Source organism: Phyllostomus discolor, chromosome 13 (genome assembly GCF_004126475.2).
Source record: "Phyllostomus discolor isolate MPI-MPIP mPhyDis1 chromosome 13, mPhyDis1.pri.v3, whole genome shotgun sequence".
In the NCBI taxonomy this organism is placed as follows: domain Eukaryota; kingdom Metazoa; phylum Chordata; class Mammalia; order Chiroptera; family Phyllostomidae; genus Phyllostomus; species Phyllostomus discolor.
In genome coordinates, this window is record NC_040915.2 from 19,330,149 (window position 1) to 19,347,240 (window position 17,092).

General features: G+C 39.3%; 1 protein-coding gene across 2 annotated transcripts; it reads left to right on the forward strand.

Annotated features, from left to right (window-relative positions):
- Nucleotides 1–1,367: 1,367 nt before the first annotated feature.
- LOC114510402 (serine peptidase inhibitor Kazal type 6) lies at nt 1,368–15,126 on the forward strand. Of its 2 annotated transcripts, XM_028529023.2 has the most exons (5): nt 1,368–1,601; nt 4,455–4,477; nt 10,554–10,628; nt 13,272–13,387; nt 14,904–15,126. In XM_028529023.2, exons 1-5 carry the CDS (start codon nt 1,544–1,546, stop codon nt 14,947–14,949), a joined length of 318 nt encoding a protein of 105 aa, XP_028384824.1. In that variant the 5' UTR covers nt 1,368–1,543; the 3' UTR covers nt 14,950–15,126. The 2 variants fall into 2 exon arrangements, with proteins under 2 accessions (XP_028384824.1, XP_035870003.1); XM_036014110.1 differs by lacking the exon at nt 10,554–10,628 and having other exon boundaries at nt 1,444–1,601.
- Nucleotides 15,127–17,092: the final 1,966 nt, after the last annotated feature.

Below are 17,092 nucleotides of genomic sequence, written 5' to 3' on the forward strand. Positions count from 1 at the left end.
GTTCATGTTATTGCTTCGAATACTTGCCAAGCACATACTTTCCCTTCTCTCTTATTCCTCTCTCCTGTCTATGCTCCTCTCTTCCCTCTCCCCTCTGCCCCGTAAGCTCAGGTCTTTGCAAATTGTCAGAGAAGCAACTTAAAACGTTCTTGTTTTTTATTACAGTCATGCTTCATTTTTTATTAAGAGGTAATATCTTTTTGATTGTAAAATTTAATAAAGTATATTCCCTTTCCTCAAAGACTGTAACATTCAATAAGGTATATTCCCCTTTCTCAAAGACAGAAACTTCACCCTAAATATTGAAATAAACCAAATTAAAATTTCTAAAGATATGTCATTTCCAGAAAGAAACCAAATAGCCTGAAGAGAACAATGTGTGATCTGTGTATACATTTTCTCAACGTGACTACTTCCAAAGGAAACCAGTTATTAGGTGTATAATCTCTAAGTTATTTGTACAACATGCATTAATCACTTGTATTTAAATCAGGCACTTGCTGCATATTGTTCCCACACTTTAAATTGTTACATTTTTCTCCATGATATTTTGAGTAACTGATTGTGACTTGAGTCAGACTTTGTCATTAGCACTGTAACCAGTGTTTATTTTTTGTCCCCCAAGGAAACCTATGGGGTCCCACTCTTTCTCGGTCTGGCAATTAAATTGGCCATGATAGTTAATGGAATTCATGTGACTTGCACACAAACGTACTTTCAAGGAGCTAAAACTTAAAGAGTTTTATTGTAACTACATCTTTACCTTGCAGAAAAGGAGAAATGTTAAATATTCCTCAATTCAGTCACTTCTATACATTTATAAATTTACTTCTTTACTAATTAAAAAACACACATAGGCTCTCTTGTTCATTTTGACTTAAAAATTGAAGATCTCTGCCACTTGACTACAGTAATGATTTAAAACACCAATGGGCTGATTTCTGCCCCCTAACATGCTTTTACTGATGCAGTTCTGGGGACACTGTAGAATACTTATATTTTTTGGTACATCTTAGATGGTGTGGGCTCTGAAAATCCAAGTTACACCCAAGATTTCATTCCTCTGTGATCACTCACCTGGACGACAGACATGCAGGACCTGTCTGAAGGAGACACTGACATCAAGTGGGCCCCACCAGTGACTCATCCCTTTAATGTAGCGAAACTGTAGAGGGAAGAGCAGGGAGGATGTATTGGTCGTTAGGAAAGTCCAGTTTACCAGTGGAAAATGACATCCTCCATGAATGAGATCTAAGGTGCGACTCACATAAATGTCCTAATTTGAAGATTGATGGGAGATCATGAAGCATTTCTTTACGTCGATGACAGGTCATCATAAATGCCTCAAGTGTATAGGACAGCATATGGTTTTAGAATGTGACTTTATGAAGAAGGTGGAGATCCCAACTCCCTCTACCATGTCCACACACACACACATATATATACATATGACTGAGTGTGCATTTGGGTGCTCCGGGCAGTGTCTTGACCGAGAACCTGAGCAGGACAAACCAGCCTTGACCTGAGCGAGCTAACTGGCACCATGAAAATATCAGGTGTCTTTCTGCTCCTCTCTCTGGCTCTTTTCTGCTTTTTCTCAGGTGAGTTTTTTTTTTCTTTAAAATTGAAATCCAATATTTATGCTGAACTGGAAATGCCAAGTGTATTTGTCCACCCAGACCAATTCTGAGAGGTTATCCTGATGATGATAATGATTGTGATGGTGAAAATGATAATAGTAATAATGATAAAAATAACTTTCCTTTGTTGAGCATATACTATATTCTAGGCATGTAATAAGAGCTTCTAGGCATTATCTCTAAAACACATAGAAAGATACATTTAGCTGTAGTCTACATGTAAGAAATCAGGGCACAGAAAAATTTAAGAATTGCCAAAGGGATCACAACTCATAAGTAGAATTTGGAATTTGATCAGGTCTTTTAGGCATCTCAGCTTATGCTCGTTCCACAAACTAAGCTGGGGGATGGCTAGTTGTATTAAGTATTAGCTGGGCTTTCTAAGACAAAGAAAAGCATTCTTGTCCTCATTGTTCTTATACAATAATTGGAATTAAAATTAAAACAAGGTGGGTAAAGGAAACTCAATTAGAGAATCCTTCAGAAAAAGAGCTATCCCATGTTCGAAGACTGCAATGTATATGCTGCTGGAGAACTCAACAATTCTTCAAGAAGGGGAATGTCTTTGAGCAATAGTCTTATGTTCTACCAGTTCAGATTGTTCAAAGGACAAGCATACTTCGATCTGATGTCTTCCAGTCCAGGGTCATGTGGATGGGCAGGGCTGTGTATCCCTTTCTGTCCTCCATGCTATGGCAGTGGACAAAGCACACACTAAAGGCTCTAGACCCAAGACCTATGCCCATCTCTTTGGCTTATGGCCATGCCAGCTGGAGATACAGCTCAGCTCTCTGAGATGTTCTCTCATTCATAAAGTTCTAGAAATGAGCCTGGGTCTTGGAACTTTCCATGTCTGACCTATCATTTTCTGGGACAAAAGCTGTTGAATGTGGGGATTATCAGAGATTTTAAAAGCCTGAACATGGAAAAACAACAATTTTTCAATGAAATTAAATAGATAAAGAAGTTGCTGTTCACAGGAAATCAATCATATTTACATGAACAAGCACATTTAGAAATATGAAGACACTGGATAAAGAATTACTTTGATATTAAGAATAAGTTCAACCACTAAGACTAAAAGCATGAAATGGTATTTCTGCCAACTGTGGAGATGGTGTAAAAAATAGATGTGACTATATTAAAGTCTGTTTACTAGGACACTCTTCAAAATTAATTGATATGCTCTTATTGCTTCCCTTTAGAAAGGTAAACTGATTTGTTAATTGGATCTGGTGGACTAATGCACTTAATTTATCAAAATATGGTTCTTCCTAGATAAATTAGTGTTTGGGAAAGCTAATGTCTAAGAGCCTTCATGTTGAATTTCAGTCCTGGCATTTCCATTCTATAGCATGTGATTTTTCTGAGTCTCTCACTCAGCCATAGTAGAGGGGTATGAAAAGAACATTTCTGAGTGTGCAATTAAGTAAGAAAATGCATGTAAAGTGCTTTATATAGTGAAAGGGATACAGTTAAAGTTCAAATGTATGTTAATATTGACATTTTTAAAGTTTAGTAATAAGACCACTGTACTGAACTCAGGCCTTGTTTATGTTAACCCTCCCTCTGCCTTAATACTTCATATGTATAAGACATTGGACACAAATCTCTCCTCTTCTCTGGGATGGAAGTAAAAGATAGACAATTGTACATGAACAATAATTAAAATAAAATTTTAAAAAAATCTCTCCCCTTCTGATAAAAAATTCATACCATGAAGAAATGGCTGAGAATTGTAATAATGAGTTTCCGTCAGCCATAAAAATCACTTTCAGTGGTTTACAAAACTATAGACTTCCATGCCCTGTTTGGTCTATATAATGGCATTTTCAAGTCATTGTCCTCAGCATCTGTATCTTTAATAACAGGGCCGCGGTGAGGTTGGCAGTCATTGCCGCAGATGGCCACTGACTTCATTTCAAATTTAAAAGCCTTGTTCCCTTCTCACCCCCACGAACAGAGAATGTGCTTTAAGATATTGCCAGTTGTCATCCCTCACACGCTGACACTTATCCACACACTTTCTGTCACCGAGGTGGCTCCTGGCTTTGGGAGTGCCACAGAAATGACCAGAATTGGGAGCATACCAGAACTGAACCGAAGATTTTATTATTTCAGTATTTGAAACCATTGAGCTAATTAGCCACAACCTAAAAGCATGGACATAACCACAAAGATGGGAGGAGACAGAGAATCAGGACTGTATTTATAGATGGCTTTTCCTCTTTCAGGAATTTAAAGAGATGTGGCAAGAGCAATGAGTCACAGAAGCCAACTGGACTCTGCCCTTGACAGTGTCTATTTGGGCCAAGTCTTTAAAGCTGAGCATAGAAGTCAGAAAAGCAATTTTGAGCTCAAAGAACAAATGACAAAGTTAATCTCTCCCTGAACTGCCCGTGACAAAGACAATACACTGAGCCTCGAAATGTCCAAGTTAGAGGTGACTTTCCAGCCCAACTTCTCTGAAGGAAGGCCAGGGATGAGGTCATCCCCACTGTGAATTAGCAACTAGGCCAGAACTGTAACGCGAATCTCCAGATCCCCAAACAATTTTCTCCCACCCATCCCCCAACCCCTAAGAAATGTGACCTCATCCTGGTCCATCTCCTTCAACACTTTCCAAGTTTCTACTGCTCCCTAAGAAGTGAAGAGGCATAAAAAAGTAGAACAACCATGCCCTCCCTTGCTGGGAGGGCCAGGAACCAAGAATAAGCATCAGTTCAGGCGTGAGGATTTCTTAATTTTGCAAATGCCACCTTTTGTACCTTCAGCAATTACAGTGTTCAGATTTTGTGCCTTTCTTTTTTCCAGGTGTCTTCAGTCAAGGAGAACAGGTCAGTGTATATTTTTACTACTCTTCAGACCTGGGTGAGGCATGCCTGGTATTTCCCAGGGCCAAACAGAGGTTTGTCTGTGGGTAAAAGAGCAAAAACAAAGAAGCAGGCCAAATCCAGAAATCAGTGGAAGTAATTCATTTTTTAACTCTAAATTCTCTATGAGTTAAAAGACCCTAACCACCCATTCGCAGGTTTTCTTAAAGTAAAATAACTATAAATGAAAATAGGATGAATCTATGTTAACACTCATACTGTATCCCTGCTTTCCCTGTAGGACCTTGGGCAAGTTACTCAGGTCTTCTGAGCTGCAATTTCTGCAACTATAAAAAAAGGGGGACAATCTTATTCACCTCACAGAATCGTAGTCAGATTGAAATTAAATAAACTGTGTGGAAGCATTTGGCAAACTGTAAAAGGACTGGTTATTGACTGATAATTAACAACTTTTGAAGGCATTAGGACAGAGGTTATCTGCTTTGTAGAAGTGAGGCCACCAAGAGTAGACACAGAAGTTGCTCCCTGCTCTGTATTGAGTATACACAGACTCATTCCTGCAAATGCAAATACATTTTGGGCAAAACATTGGAAGGGGCACAGATTGTCTTCATTGTCTGGTTGGTTTTTTCCCAAATGAATCCACCAACTTTTTTCTGGATTGCTTGTTCTATCAAAAGACAACATAAGCAAGTGGTATTTGCACAGTCAATCCATCTTGCTCCTGTGTCCGTTGAGAGCATTTCTACTTGATCTTGACAATGGCTCTCGTTAGCCTTGGTGTGCCCAAGAACCTGACATCAAACGTTTCCAGACCCACCTGCCAACTATTTGGAGTTGGCAAAAGAGTTGAAAACCTATTTCAACTCTAGTACACCTACTATATTGCATAAGACTTTTCTCCTTTCCAATTTTAGGATCTCAGAAATTGAGATGTGTTGTATAATGGATGATGCCCTGTAATTAACTCGCATTGTGTGTGTGCACCCGTGTGTGTAACACACGTGTGTTTGTACTTGTATATGAAATTGTTCATCTTGAAATTAATTTATTATTATGTTTAAACATATATGTTAGCACCATCTATGTTAAATATCAAAGCAAACAAACAAACAAAGACCCCGAGATCCAGCCAGCCCATTTTGTATCCCACCAGGTGGTAAAATATGAGACCATGCCATGCAGATTGAAAACATACGGAATATAATCCCAGTTTTCTCATCAACACATAAGTCTCTTTCCTTGTTTAGGCTTTGATTTCCAGGATTCTTAATGTTTCCCAGATTTTCAGTGTTTTCTAAAGTTCATTTAAAGTCAGCTATTTACTGATTCTATTCCTGACAGGCCCAAGATTCAGAGTGCGCTTGCTGCGGGGTTGCTGGGGCGGCTTGCTACATATATAGATCCCCAGCGCTAAGCCAGACTTACTAAATAGTAATCACACAGGTAGCGGGGTTGAATCTGCATTTTAACTAATTATTCAGTGCTGAGGAACACTAACTTTGCTCAAATATTTCAGGGACAACATACATGAGTTCTAATTCCAATACTTACTGACTGTGTGATCTGAAGAATGTCTCCTTCCCTTGTCATTGCTTTTGTTTCCACATCTCTAAAGTAAAACATTTGGATGCCATGATTTCTAAACCCCCATCTGACTTCAGGTATCTGAGCCAGTGTGAACTACGCCTGGCCTTGCCAGGACCCCTGTCTTTCCCCCACTGAATCAGACAGAGAAGGGAGGGTGCCAACTTTCAGATGGCATCGAGGCTACCATTTCTTTTTTTGTGTGTAATTGTTTTCCATTACCATTTAGTCCTCTTATACCCCTCTGTTCCCTCACAATCACCACACTGTTGTCCATGTCTGTGAGTCTTCTCCCTCTTTTGCTCTCTACCATCTCTCTTCTGCATGGCTGGAAAGATGGTGGTGGTCCCAATGACAGGCAGAAAAAATGGAAACTAACCTCAGGAGCATGCCTGCTCAAGTCTGCCCCCACTGAGACAAAAAGAAGGAAGGTTTCCTGCCACATTTAAGTCATTTCACTTATGCCAAGAAGTTTCTGTGCTGAAGCATCTGATGGTAGATTATAGTTAACAGTCTAAAGAATTGTACAAGAATACTTTTAGAATAATTTACTATGTTGTCTTTATTTTTATTTTCCTACTAGCCATATCCCCGAAGAGTTGTTTAAATGAATATTCCAGATTCAAATGAACACAAATTCCTCAAAAACAATGATTGGCAACCATTTTCTGTTACAGTAATTTTGGAGGGATATCTACATTTATTTTTGTTTGTATTTTAAGATTAAGACACAATGAGTTTTACTACAGTTAGTAGAACAATGCTCCATAACTAGAGTGTGTCTTGGGCTATTCATCTTTCCTAATTAGTTTGAATTCACCTACTATTAAGATACTGGCAAAATACCTAAATACAGTTTGAAGATGTTAACCAGCATCTACAAGTTAACAACAGGTAGGAAAATTGAGGCCTCAGAAAGAGGACCTAAGGTGATTCCAATTTACCAACAGCTTTAATACAGGTATAGTCAACACCTCAGGACCCCTGGCTCCCTAAGGAGTGAGCCTCCATGGCCCTAGGCCACCTTTCAAGAGCGACAGAAAGCCCCCGTGCAATGCACGGCAGTGTGCTTTGGGCAGTACAATCTTCTGAGCAAATAAGCCATAGTTTTTGCTATGCTCCCTTCTTAAACAAAGAAGTCATCATAGTATAATGAAAACAGTAGTTTAAAGTAAGATAACTTGTCTCCACGTTTAGGAGGGACTTTGAGACACAGAGGAAATGAAAGCGGAGAGAATAGGATTTATTGCATTGACTCGGCCAGGACTACTGAGGGTGGGTATAGGTGGTAAATTTGGAATTGGTGAAAGGCATGTGAGACAGAGAAATACACAAAAGGTAACACTTGCAAGGGGAAATAAATGGCAACGTTTTCATCTGAGAGTGGGCTGAGAAAAACTGAAGAATGGTACTGTTCTGTAAAAAGGGAAAATTGGAACGTACAACTAGTTTGGAGGGAAAGATTAAAAGTCATATTTTGGACATAACTGAGCATTAAATATAAATTAAATTGTTACCTAGAGTTGCTCTGTACATTTCTAACCATAGGAATTAGAGGGTTCTTTTAAAAGACTTTATCTATCTTTGGAGAGAGGAGAAGTTAGGGAGAAAGAAAGGGTGAGAAACATAGATGTGAGAGAGAAACACGAGTCCATTGCCCCTTACACACCCCCTGAGTGAGGGCCAAACCCACACCCAGACGTGTGCCCTTGCCGAGAATCGAACCGGAGACCTTCTGCTGTGTGAGATGACATTCAACCAGTGGAGCCACACTGGTCAGAGCATGGAGTTTGAAATTTTGATGAAATCAAGAAAAACCGTCTAAGACTCATCAGTATGATGAGTATGACTTTTCTCTCTTTGAGAGAAAAAAATTGGAATATATAAAATTTCTTGAAAGTGACCATAGGGAACACTCGGGGAGAAAATTAAAACGATGGTAAAAGGGGCGGAGAAGAAACAGGTGGAGAGCCATAGCACTGACCTGTTACAGGAGCCAGGAAAGAGTTCCAAAAAGGAGACAGGGGTGTCCAACCCATGGCCCGCAGGCTGCGTGCGGCCCAGGATGGCTGTGAATGCAGCCCAACACAAAATCGTAAATTTACTTAAAACATTATGGGGGGTTTTATTTGTGATTACGTGTTGCAATATATTTAATGTGTGGCCCAAGGCAACTCTTCTTCTTCCAGTGTGGCCCAGAGATGCCAAAAGGTTGGACACCCCTGGATATCATAAGAAAACCATTAACATTTAATAATAGCCAATGGGTGTATCCTGAGACATTTTTTAGAGCCACTTTTGATAGTGTGGAAGGGGCATAAAAACAGGGAGAGTAGAGGCAAGTTAGGGAGGGGGTTAGAAGACGCCCCTGGTGTGATTTAAAAAGGAGCTGATGCAACCACACGGGTGGTTGCAAAGGGAAGAAGAAGAGGCAAAGTCCTACACTCTAGGGAAGTTTGTGTGTGCGAATTTCCATTGGCTTTATTTGTAGAACCAAAGTGCCAGATTAAAATATTAATGATCCTGCCTTTTGGGGTTAATTTTTGTGATCATATAAGCTCATTTCCCAGCAAAATTCAATGACTATGTAGTTGCCACTAGGTGATTAATCTGGGCACTCACAGTATCCCTGGATTCCAGAATGTTTTTGAAGGTGCAGTTCTTTGACGAACCACAAGGGGTCAGACTGATACTAAACATTGGCACCCAAGTACCTAGATGCAGTCTCAGGAAGCTGGAGGATCTAAGGAAAGCAGTGGAGGCTTTTGTTAAAGCCAACACCATCTGAAAAAACACTCAAACAAAAACAGCAACAAACAGCCCTATTTTCACTGAATAGAGTAAGAAAGAATGGGCTCCAAAAATTCTGGAATGTGAAACAATTTACATCGTTGGAGTTTAAAATAGCAGTCGTGCACACCATACTTGGAACTTTACAAAGTAAAGTTTCAAAGGATTTGTCATTAAAACAACCCTAGAAGACAGACATGTCCAGGCCTCAGGGAAATAAGAAGGAATTCAACTCAGAGCAGCCAAGTGTTTGCATAAGGTAAGGCAGCTAGTGAATGGAAGAAGCAAAATTCAAACCCAGGTCAGCCAGGGGTGTCAAACTCATTTTCACCGGGGGCCACATCAGCCCCGCGGTTGCCTGCAGAGAGCCGAATATAATTTTAGGGCTGTATAAATGTAACTGCTCCTTAACTAGGGGCAGGGAGGTCAGCACTGCCGCTGGGTAGAAACAAGGTGCTGGGCCGCATAAAATGAGGTGGTGGGCTGCATTTGGCCCGCGGGCCTTGTATTTGCTGCCTGTAATCTCCTAATATAAAGCATTACAGCGTTTTAAATAGATCCAGGGGTTTCAGCTCTCCTGGGGGAGAGGGGCTCTCATGGAGGAAATTTTAAAGAAGAAGGATAACCCTATCTCCCTTAGTCTAGACCTGCTTTTTGATGTCCACTAAGAAACCAGTGGTTGGGATTCCATCTAAAGGACACCAAAATAAGAATAAAAAAACAGGAAAAGAAATTTAGGTAGAAGAAAGGAATAGCTTTCTTAGCCTACTTCTCCTTAAGCTGTAAGAGCTGTGCTCTCTTTCCGGTCCAACTGGATACCCTGATATTCTCCTGTCTTGCTGTTTACCGCCCAGAAAGCATTGCTGGTTGGCTCTGCATAGTCATTCTTCACCTTTTCCAACCTCTGGGGGTTCCAGAGTGTGACCCCTATTTGTCCCCAGTCACCTTGCTAAAATTTCTCACACAGCGAGTGAATAGGGGCCCCTAGTTATAAAAGAAAGAAGCATTTGGTCAATAGTTGTTCCTTCTCACACCCAGTTGAGGAACTATGGACTTAGCTTTATTTGAGCCACTGTGTAGAAAGGGGTCACTGTTAAATCTTATATTGGCAAAGCTAGAAGAGGCATTAGAGACCACCTTGTCTCATGGTACTGAACATTTGTACGAGACTCCTTCCAAAATGTGGTAAGAACTAGAGTTGGAACAGGCCTACAATAATAGCTTAGTTTCTGCATGCTTAGTCCAAAACTGTTTCAAACCTTTTATACTGGCTTTCTACAACTTTTGTGTGGCTACATCTGATCCTTATAACAATCCTGGGATTGAAGCATGATGGCTGTTGTCTAACAAACTCTTTGGCTAGCAAATGAGGTGTAGACAGTGACCGGTTTGTCTGAAGCGACACAACCAGCCAAAGGGTAATGGCAGGACAAGTTCTGAAAACATGGTTCTCCAGCCACTTCAGGGATCCTTGAAGGACCGGACAAGTTAGAAGTATGAAATGTATCTACATGCTGAGGAAGTTTGTTCATATACCATTTGGATGATTTGGTTTTATTTACGGGAATCCTTAGCCCTTCTTAGTCTCATAGCTAGGGGGCAGTGGAAGGGGAAAAGTGGGTTTGGAGAGGGGGGTGGAGTCTAGAAGTCCTCCAAGTCAACACCCCCCCCCATGCGCCACTTCCATATCTGCTTTCTAAAGGACAAAAGAGCCGGCATCACAAGATCAGAGGGTCGAAGGCCACGGAAAGGTGGCTTAAGATGGCGTCTCTTTCAAGTAAGAGACTTTTTTTATTTTCTTTTCCTCACTGGCCTGTCTGTAGAGAGACACATATCCCTGACTTAGATGCTCTTTTTCTCAGCTTCCACGCTGCCTGTGTTTGGCCCACGGTAGCATGTATCACACACACTGTGCTGTAATTTTCTGTGTCCTTTCCTGCTTTCCTAACATGAATATGATGGTAAACTTATGGAGACAGTGTTTATACCTGATTCTTTTCTGTATAGCCAGCACCCAGAACCATGTCTTCCAAATATTAGTTATCTATTGGCTGTTGGTGGAATGCATGAAAATATCAATGGTGATTGTATGGTTTACAGTCTGTTTTTGGCTCAAGCACATAATTGCAAATGTGTACATTCATGACAAATACAAAATACATTAGCTTTTAAGAAAAAAGTGCCCTATAGTTAATCATGCCGTAGATTTTCCAGCCTGGTTTCTATTTGGGGACCTGAAGGAAAGGTTACTATCCTAGAAGTAGTATGAAAGAATGGAGTTATTTTTTTAAGGGCACTGGGGGCAGGGGAAGTGGGACCATAAAAAAAACCTAGGTATCTTGTATACAACCAAGCCCTAAGAAGATCTCTGATAAGCACCATACTACACCACCTCAACAGTACAAGATGTGAAATTTCACAACCAAAATGCATGTTATAGTCTCAGGTGCCTTAAGTCTGACATATGTTATAATATTTTGTGACTCAGTTGTGTGACTCAGTTTTATGACTCTTCTGATGAGCTTTTCCCCATGCAAACCTTCGGAGAGCTTTGTCCATGTATAATGGTTTGCTAACATCTTAAAGATATGATTCCTCTTACCAATGCTCACACATGTTTGTAATAAGGTATTTTAATAAAGCTTACATGCTTTGACTCTAAGTGTGTGGTCAAAGGTACATTGTGACAGTTGGCCTCCATTTCCCTCAATGAGGATGTGTTGGAAATCGACCATAGTAGGTTGTTGGAAATTGTGGATCAGCAATCAGAAGGAGTGTGGTCAAGCACTGGTTTGAATGCTCCCTGGCTGGGTGGCATTGGGAAACTACTCAGTTATCCTGAGGATCAATATGCACATCTGTAAACTGATTAATATAATATTGCTCCATGTGCCTCTCAGGGTTCTTGTGAGATTCAACTGAGTTACTCTGTGTGGTTTGGCTATTATAAAGCAATGGATAAACATAAGGCAGTATCCTTTTAAAGGAACTAAAAGAGAAGTGAGTATGGTCCCTCTCTTCACGTTAAGGATCACTTCATTTCCCACATTTGGAAAAGTTTGCTTCTACCTATTGTGCATTGCCTGTACCCTGGAATAACATGGTGTGCATGTCACTTGGACACCAAAGATTGACTGAGTTGACATTGAATCGAGAAGAATTTAAAACTCCAGGCTGCTCCGGAGAGATCACTGTAACTGGGGGCATGTATTAGGCGCTACCGCTGTTCCTTCTATGGAGCCCATGACCTTCATTATTAGTCATCATAGCACGTATTCCCACCAAGGCTGGATGCAGCCTCAGAATCCTAAATGGAGCAACTTAGGCACCAAAGTTCAAATGCTACAAACAGACTTGGGGACAGAGCAAGCTAATATAAAGACATTAAAATTTTTGTTTTCAGGAGAATAAATGAATGTAGCCACCATGGGGAAAATTAACAAGCCATCATGTAACATTTGGAAGCTCCTTGCAATAGTCACCCATATCTTTATAACAATACAGAAGTAGAGATATTAGAGTTACATTAATACAGTGAAAAAAACAAATGTCACTTAAAGACCAAAAACTAGTCTCCAGGGGAACAATTTAGGGTTGGAGCAAAAGTCATACCTGTGGCATTTGCCTTACTCCTTATATTCATAAGGAGTAAGTAAGTAACTGCCATACACCATTAACTTACTCTTGAATGCAATAAATACGGAAATGCGTATCTTGTGTCTCAAATAAAACGTCTGTTATGTTTAACACATTCCAGATGAACAAAGAAGGCTATTTTCTTTTTTTTTAAGATTTTATTTATTTATCTTTAGAGAGGGAAGGGAGGGAGATAGGGAGAGAGAGAGAAACATCAGCGTGCAGTTGCTGGGGGTCATGGCCCGCAACCCAGGCACGTACCCTGACTGGGAATCGAACCTGTGACACTGGTTCACAGCCCACGCTCAATCCACTGAGCTATACCAGCCAGGGCAGAAGGCTGTTTTCTATTTCAGGAAACTTTACCTCATATACATGCACATAATTTCATATAAATATATAAACAAATAAATATATGTAAATAAAGATATATTTGCATATACCTTTATATAAATGTTTATATATTTACATATACCTTTATATAAATATTTGTATATAAATTTGTATAATATTTAGATATACTTATGTATACACCTTTATATAAACAAATCTATGTATTTATGTATACCTTTACATAAATATTCATATATTCTATATAACTAAATAAATGTCTCTATATTTATACATAACTGCATATGAATGTATGTTTATGCATAACTTCACATAAATAAGTGTATATGTATATACATAAATAGTCATGAGCTTGCTGTCCGAAGCTTCTGTTCGGTGGGAGAGCCCCTGGGCGGATGCACTAACACCCACGCCACTGTGTTCGCTCCGGCAGGTTGACTGTGGTGAGTTCCAGGACCCCCAGGTCTTCTGCACTCGGGAATCTAATCCCTACTGTGGCTCCGATGGCCAGACGTATGGCAATAAATGTGCCTTCTGTAAGGCGATGGTGTAAGTATCACACTCACCAACCCGTCCCTTGGAAAAACAAACTTCCAGAGTAAGACAATGACACTTTCTTCGAGATAGTCTAGAAGTTTCTATTCATACCCACCCATAGAAACTAAAGAAATAAGCTTCAGGCAAAGAGACTGAAAACAAATGGGTCAAAAACAAATAAAAATTTACATAATAACTTATTTGAAAGCATAATCTTCATTACTTTGTGATTATTAAATGTGATTTGTCTTAGGGAAATTTTAAAACATTTTACATTTTTAAGAATTTTGATACATTTTCTTGTTTTTTCCACTTCTAACTAAAAATTTTAATAATTTTTATCCAGTTGTGTTTTGTAATTGTTATTATTATTAATTTTAGAGATTAAGTTTGAAAATTCACCAAAATCAGAAACATGAAAATCTTGTGAGAAAATATATTACCAATAAAAGCAATTATTGTATCTACATTATTTTCAAACATTTTATTTTATACCAAATTCTATGTTGCTAAGGCACCAATTTTCATTCATTCCTCTCTTTTGGTCGGATGAAAAGAGCCTTTCGACAAAGAACAGAGGAGAGGATCATTCTTCATTATTCAGACAACTCAAACTTTACAGACAGGGTGCTAGGAAGATTCTACCAAGGGCCAATATTTAATGAGTTTATGTGTTAATAAGGAACAGAACAGGTGCTCTAGATTTTAGCCAATAGACTGTGAGCTTCCAGATGGGACACATTTTATAATTAATAGAAACCTATTCAAACAAGCAATGTCTTAGTCTGATTGCTCCAAACTCCAGGAAATTATAGCCCTCTTTAAAAGTAACCTTACTTCCTTACCACTGTCATCCTTTTCTTATATTGGAGTTTCTTCTATGAATGTCTTAATTTCTCTCAACTTCGCTGTAAAATTTCTAAGCACAGGGGCTATATAACTCTTTATCAATAATAACAGCTAAGCACATAGAATTAAATGAATAAATATTGAATAAATATACAGTAACTATTTCTGCATTTATATACAGCATATCTGATTAATTAACACCAAACTTTTCTCAGGATAAGAGCCATTGGGTAAGTTGAGATTTGATATGATGAACACCCATTACCAAGAAGGCTTAAATGTATGGTCTGCCATAATATACCAGATGCCTGAGTATTCTGTTTAACTTCTTACATCTTCTACTAGCCAGAATTGTGACACTATAGTCTCTTTACCATTATTCCTTTTGTCACTTTTACCTTTTTCAGTTGTATATATATTTACTCCCAGAGAAATAATCATTGAAATCAAACCTCTCTAAGTTTGTTTATTAAATTAGTTGGTTTCAGATTCATGCTTTCTGCTGTTAGGACAGATGTCATTTCTGAGTGGATTTAATTAACGTCTGCCAGATCACTGACATGGGTACCCATACAATCCAATGATTGCACAGATGATGACGTGGTTAGACCCTTGTCCACCCTCTGCAGCGAACACAGATGATATTGCACTGAGCATGTTTTGTCTTTTTCTTTTATAGGAAAAGTGGTGGGAAGATCAACCTAAAGCATCATGGAAAATGCTGAATGAGAGCCAGGGTTCTGTGCTGGCTTCCCAGCTCTCTCATCCTTCTTTTCTTGCTTCTGCTTTTATTTTTCTCTAGCTGATCTCTTAAACGTACCTTCTGCTTTGCCTGGGTCACAGGAAGTTCAATATATATCTATTCCCTTGATTCGCTTAACAATAAAATAAATTCTGCAGAAGCCTGGCCTGTGTTTTTACTTTGAGATCAAGAAAACATACAGATACAATATGGGGTAATTGACCCGACATAAACCTGGGTAAACAGACCTGTTTTTCTGATCCAAATGAACCCTGAAGTCACTGTGGGATCTTGGGAAAATCCCTTCCCATCTCTGTTTTTGGAATTTCCATGTGGCTAATGAAGAATTTTTTTATTGTAATATCTATTATTTAAGGCTTAGGTGAGATAATACTGATTCTCCCCAATTTGGGGGACAATATTTTATATAAAATGAAACATTGATCTTCTTTGGACCATAGTCTCTCATCTCTATGAAATGGTGGATTTAGACTGTAGATTATGAGAACACATACATTATTTGTTTTCGCAGCAATATCATAGAGTCTAGCAGACAGAAAGAAGTGAATAAATATTCAATACATAGTGACTATCCAGTCAATAGTGAATGGAGGCAAAGTCTATAAAAGTGTGTACATTTAAAGAAAACAGTTCATTGATCTTAATCATGGAATGAGAGAAGTGGATAAAATGTAAGGACTCATAAGGCCCAGAGAAAGTTTAATTAGTTAATGGCCGAAGAAAAACGCTCCAGGTGGTAGAAGAATCAAGGTCTCAACACAGGTCTTTCAATGACTCACTCAGTCTCCATTTAGCTGGTTCAATCTTCTGAAGACAATCCAGATATATAGGTGCCTTATTCTGAGTAATCCAGATAGAAGTCTGGGGAGAAATCTCCCTTTGAGCACTTTCTTGGTGCAGATCACGTATTTACTAGTAACATGTTCTGGGGTGAACTCACACAAGACATCCCTAGGTGCATTCACTAGGTAATAACTATCAATAAGCACCAGCAGGGCACCTACTCTGTGGCAGGTAGGCACTTGGACACAGTTACAGTTAGGGATGAAAAGAACTAAAAATCCCATTCTTAATAGAATTTGCATACCAGCAGGGAGAAATAGACAAAAAAACAATAGGGAAGTACATGACATAGTAATGTTTGGGAAGATAATGGCCAATCGCAGTACTAAGTCAGGTAGTTAGAAGAGTTCTTATTAGGAAGATGTGGAGATAAAGGAGTTAGCTGAGCCAATATTCTAGGGAAGAGCAAAAAGTAAAGCTAGAACACAGTCCATCCCTCTTGGTTCAGGGTTCAGCGGGGAAGCAATGTGAATGAAAAGGTGCATGTGAGTGGGCAAGTAATGGGTGATAGGTTCAGAGAAAAATTAATGCAAACCATGAAAAGCCTTGTAGTCACTGGTAAAATTTTTGCTTCTATTCTAACGAACAAAATGTGTTCATTATAAATACTAAGATCTTATTTCTGCTTTTAAAAAATCTATCTTCTGCTTTGAATATACCGTATGGTCTCACCTCTAAGAGGAACCTAATGAACAAAACAAACAAATGAGCAAAATAGAACCTGAAGCATGGAAACAAGGAACAGACTCACAGGGACCAGAAGGGATGGGGGAATGGGATAAGGAGGGAAAGTAGAGGAAGGGTCTAGTCAAGGAACAGGTGCAAATGACCCATGGACATGGACCCACAGTGGGGATTAACTGTGGGAGTCGGAGGTGGGCAAGGCAGGGGCGAGCAATGGGGGAAAACTGGGACAACTATAATAGAACAGCAATAAAAAAAATCTATCTGCTTTAAAAAATGTCTATATTCTGTTAACATTTTAAACAATTTCTCATCAAGTGCTTTTTCTGTCCCTTTGACTGTACTGCCCCTTTATCTTCAGGGCATACATTTCAAGACCACCTCCAACAGATGCCTAAAACCACAAAGAGTAGACTATATACACTATATATACGTACACAAAGGCACCTATACGAAGATACCTATGATAGAGTTTCAATGACTCTCACGCTTCGGGGCCATTAGGAAGGAAAAGAAGGGCTGCGTGTGCAGCAAGCACTGAGGTACCCCAACGGTCGACCTGATGACTGAGGCGGCTC

Bases quoted from the DNA above. Each gene is read 5' to 3' on its own strand.
- LOC114510402 (XM_028529023.2), top strand. From the start codon at position 1,544: ATGAAAATATCAGGTGTCTTTCTGCTCCTCTCTCTGGCTCTTTTCTGC. The intron at 1,602-4,454 runs GTGAGTTTTTTT...TCTTTTTTCCAG, and splicing joins TCTTTTCTGCTTTTTCTCAG to GTGTCTTCAGTCAAGGAGAA. The intron at 4,478-10,553 runs GTCAGTGTATAT...TGCTTTCTAAAG, and splicing joins TCTTCAGTCAAGGAGAACAG to GACAAAAGAGCCGGCATCAC.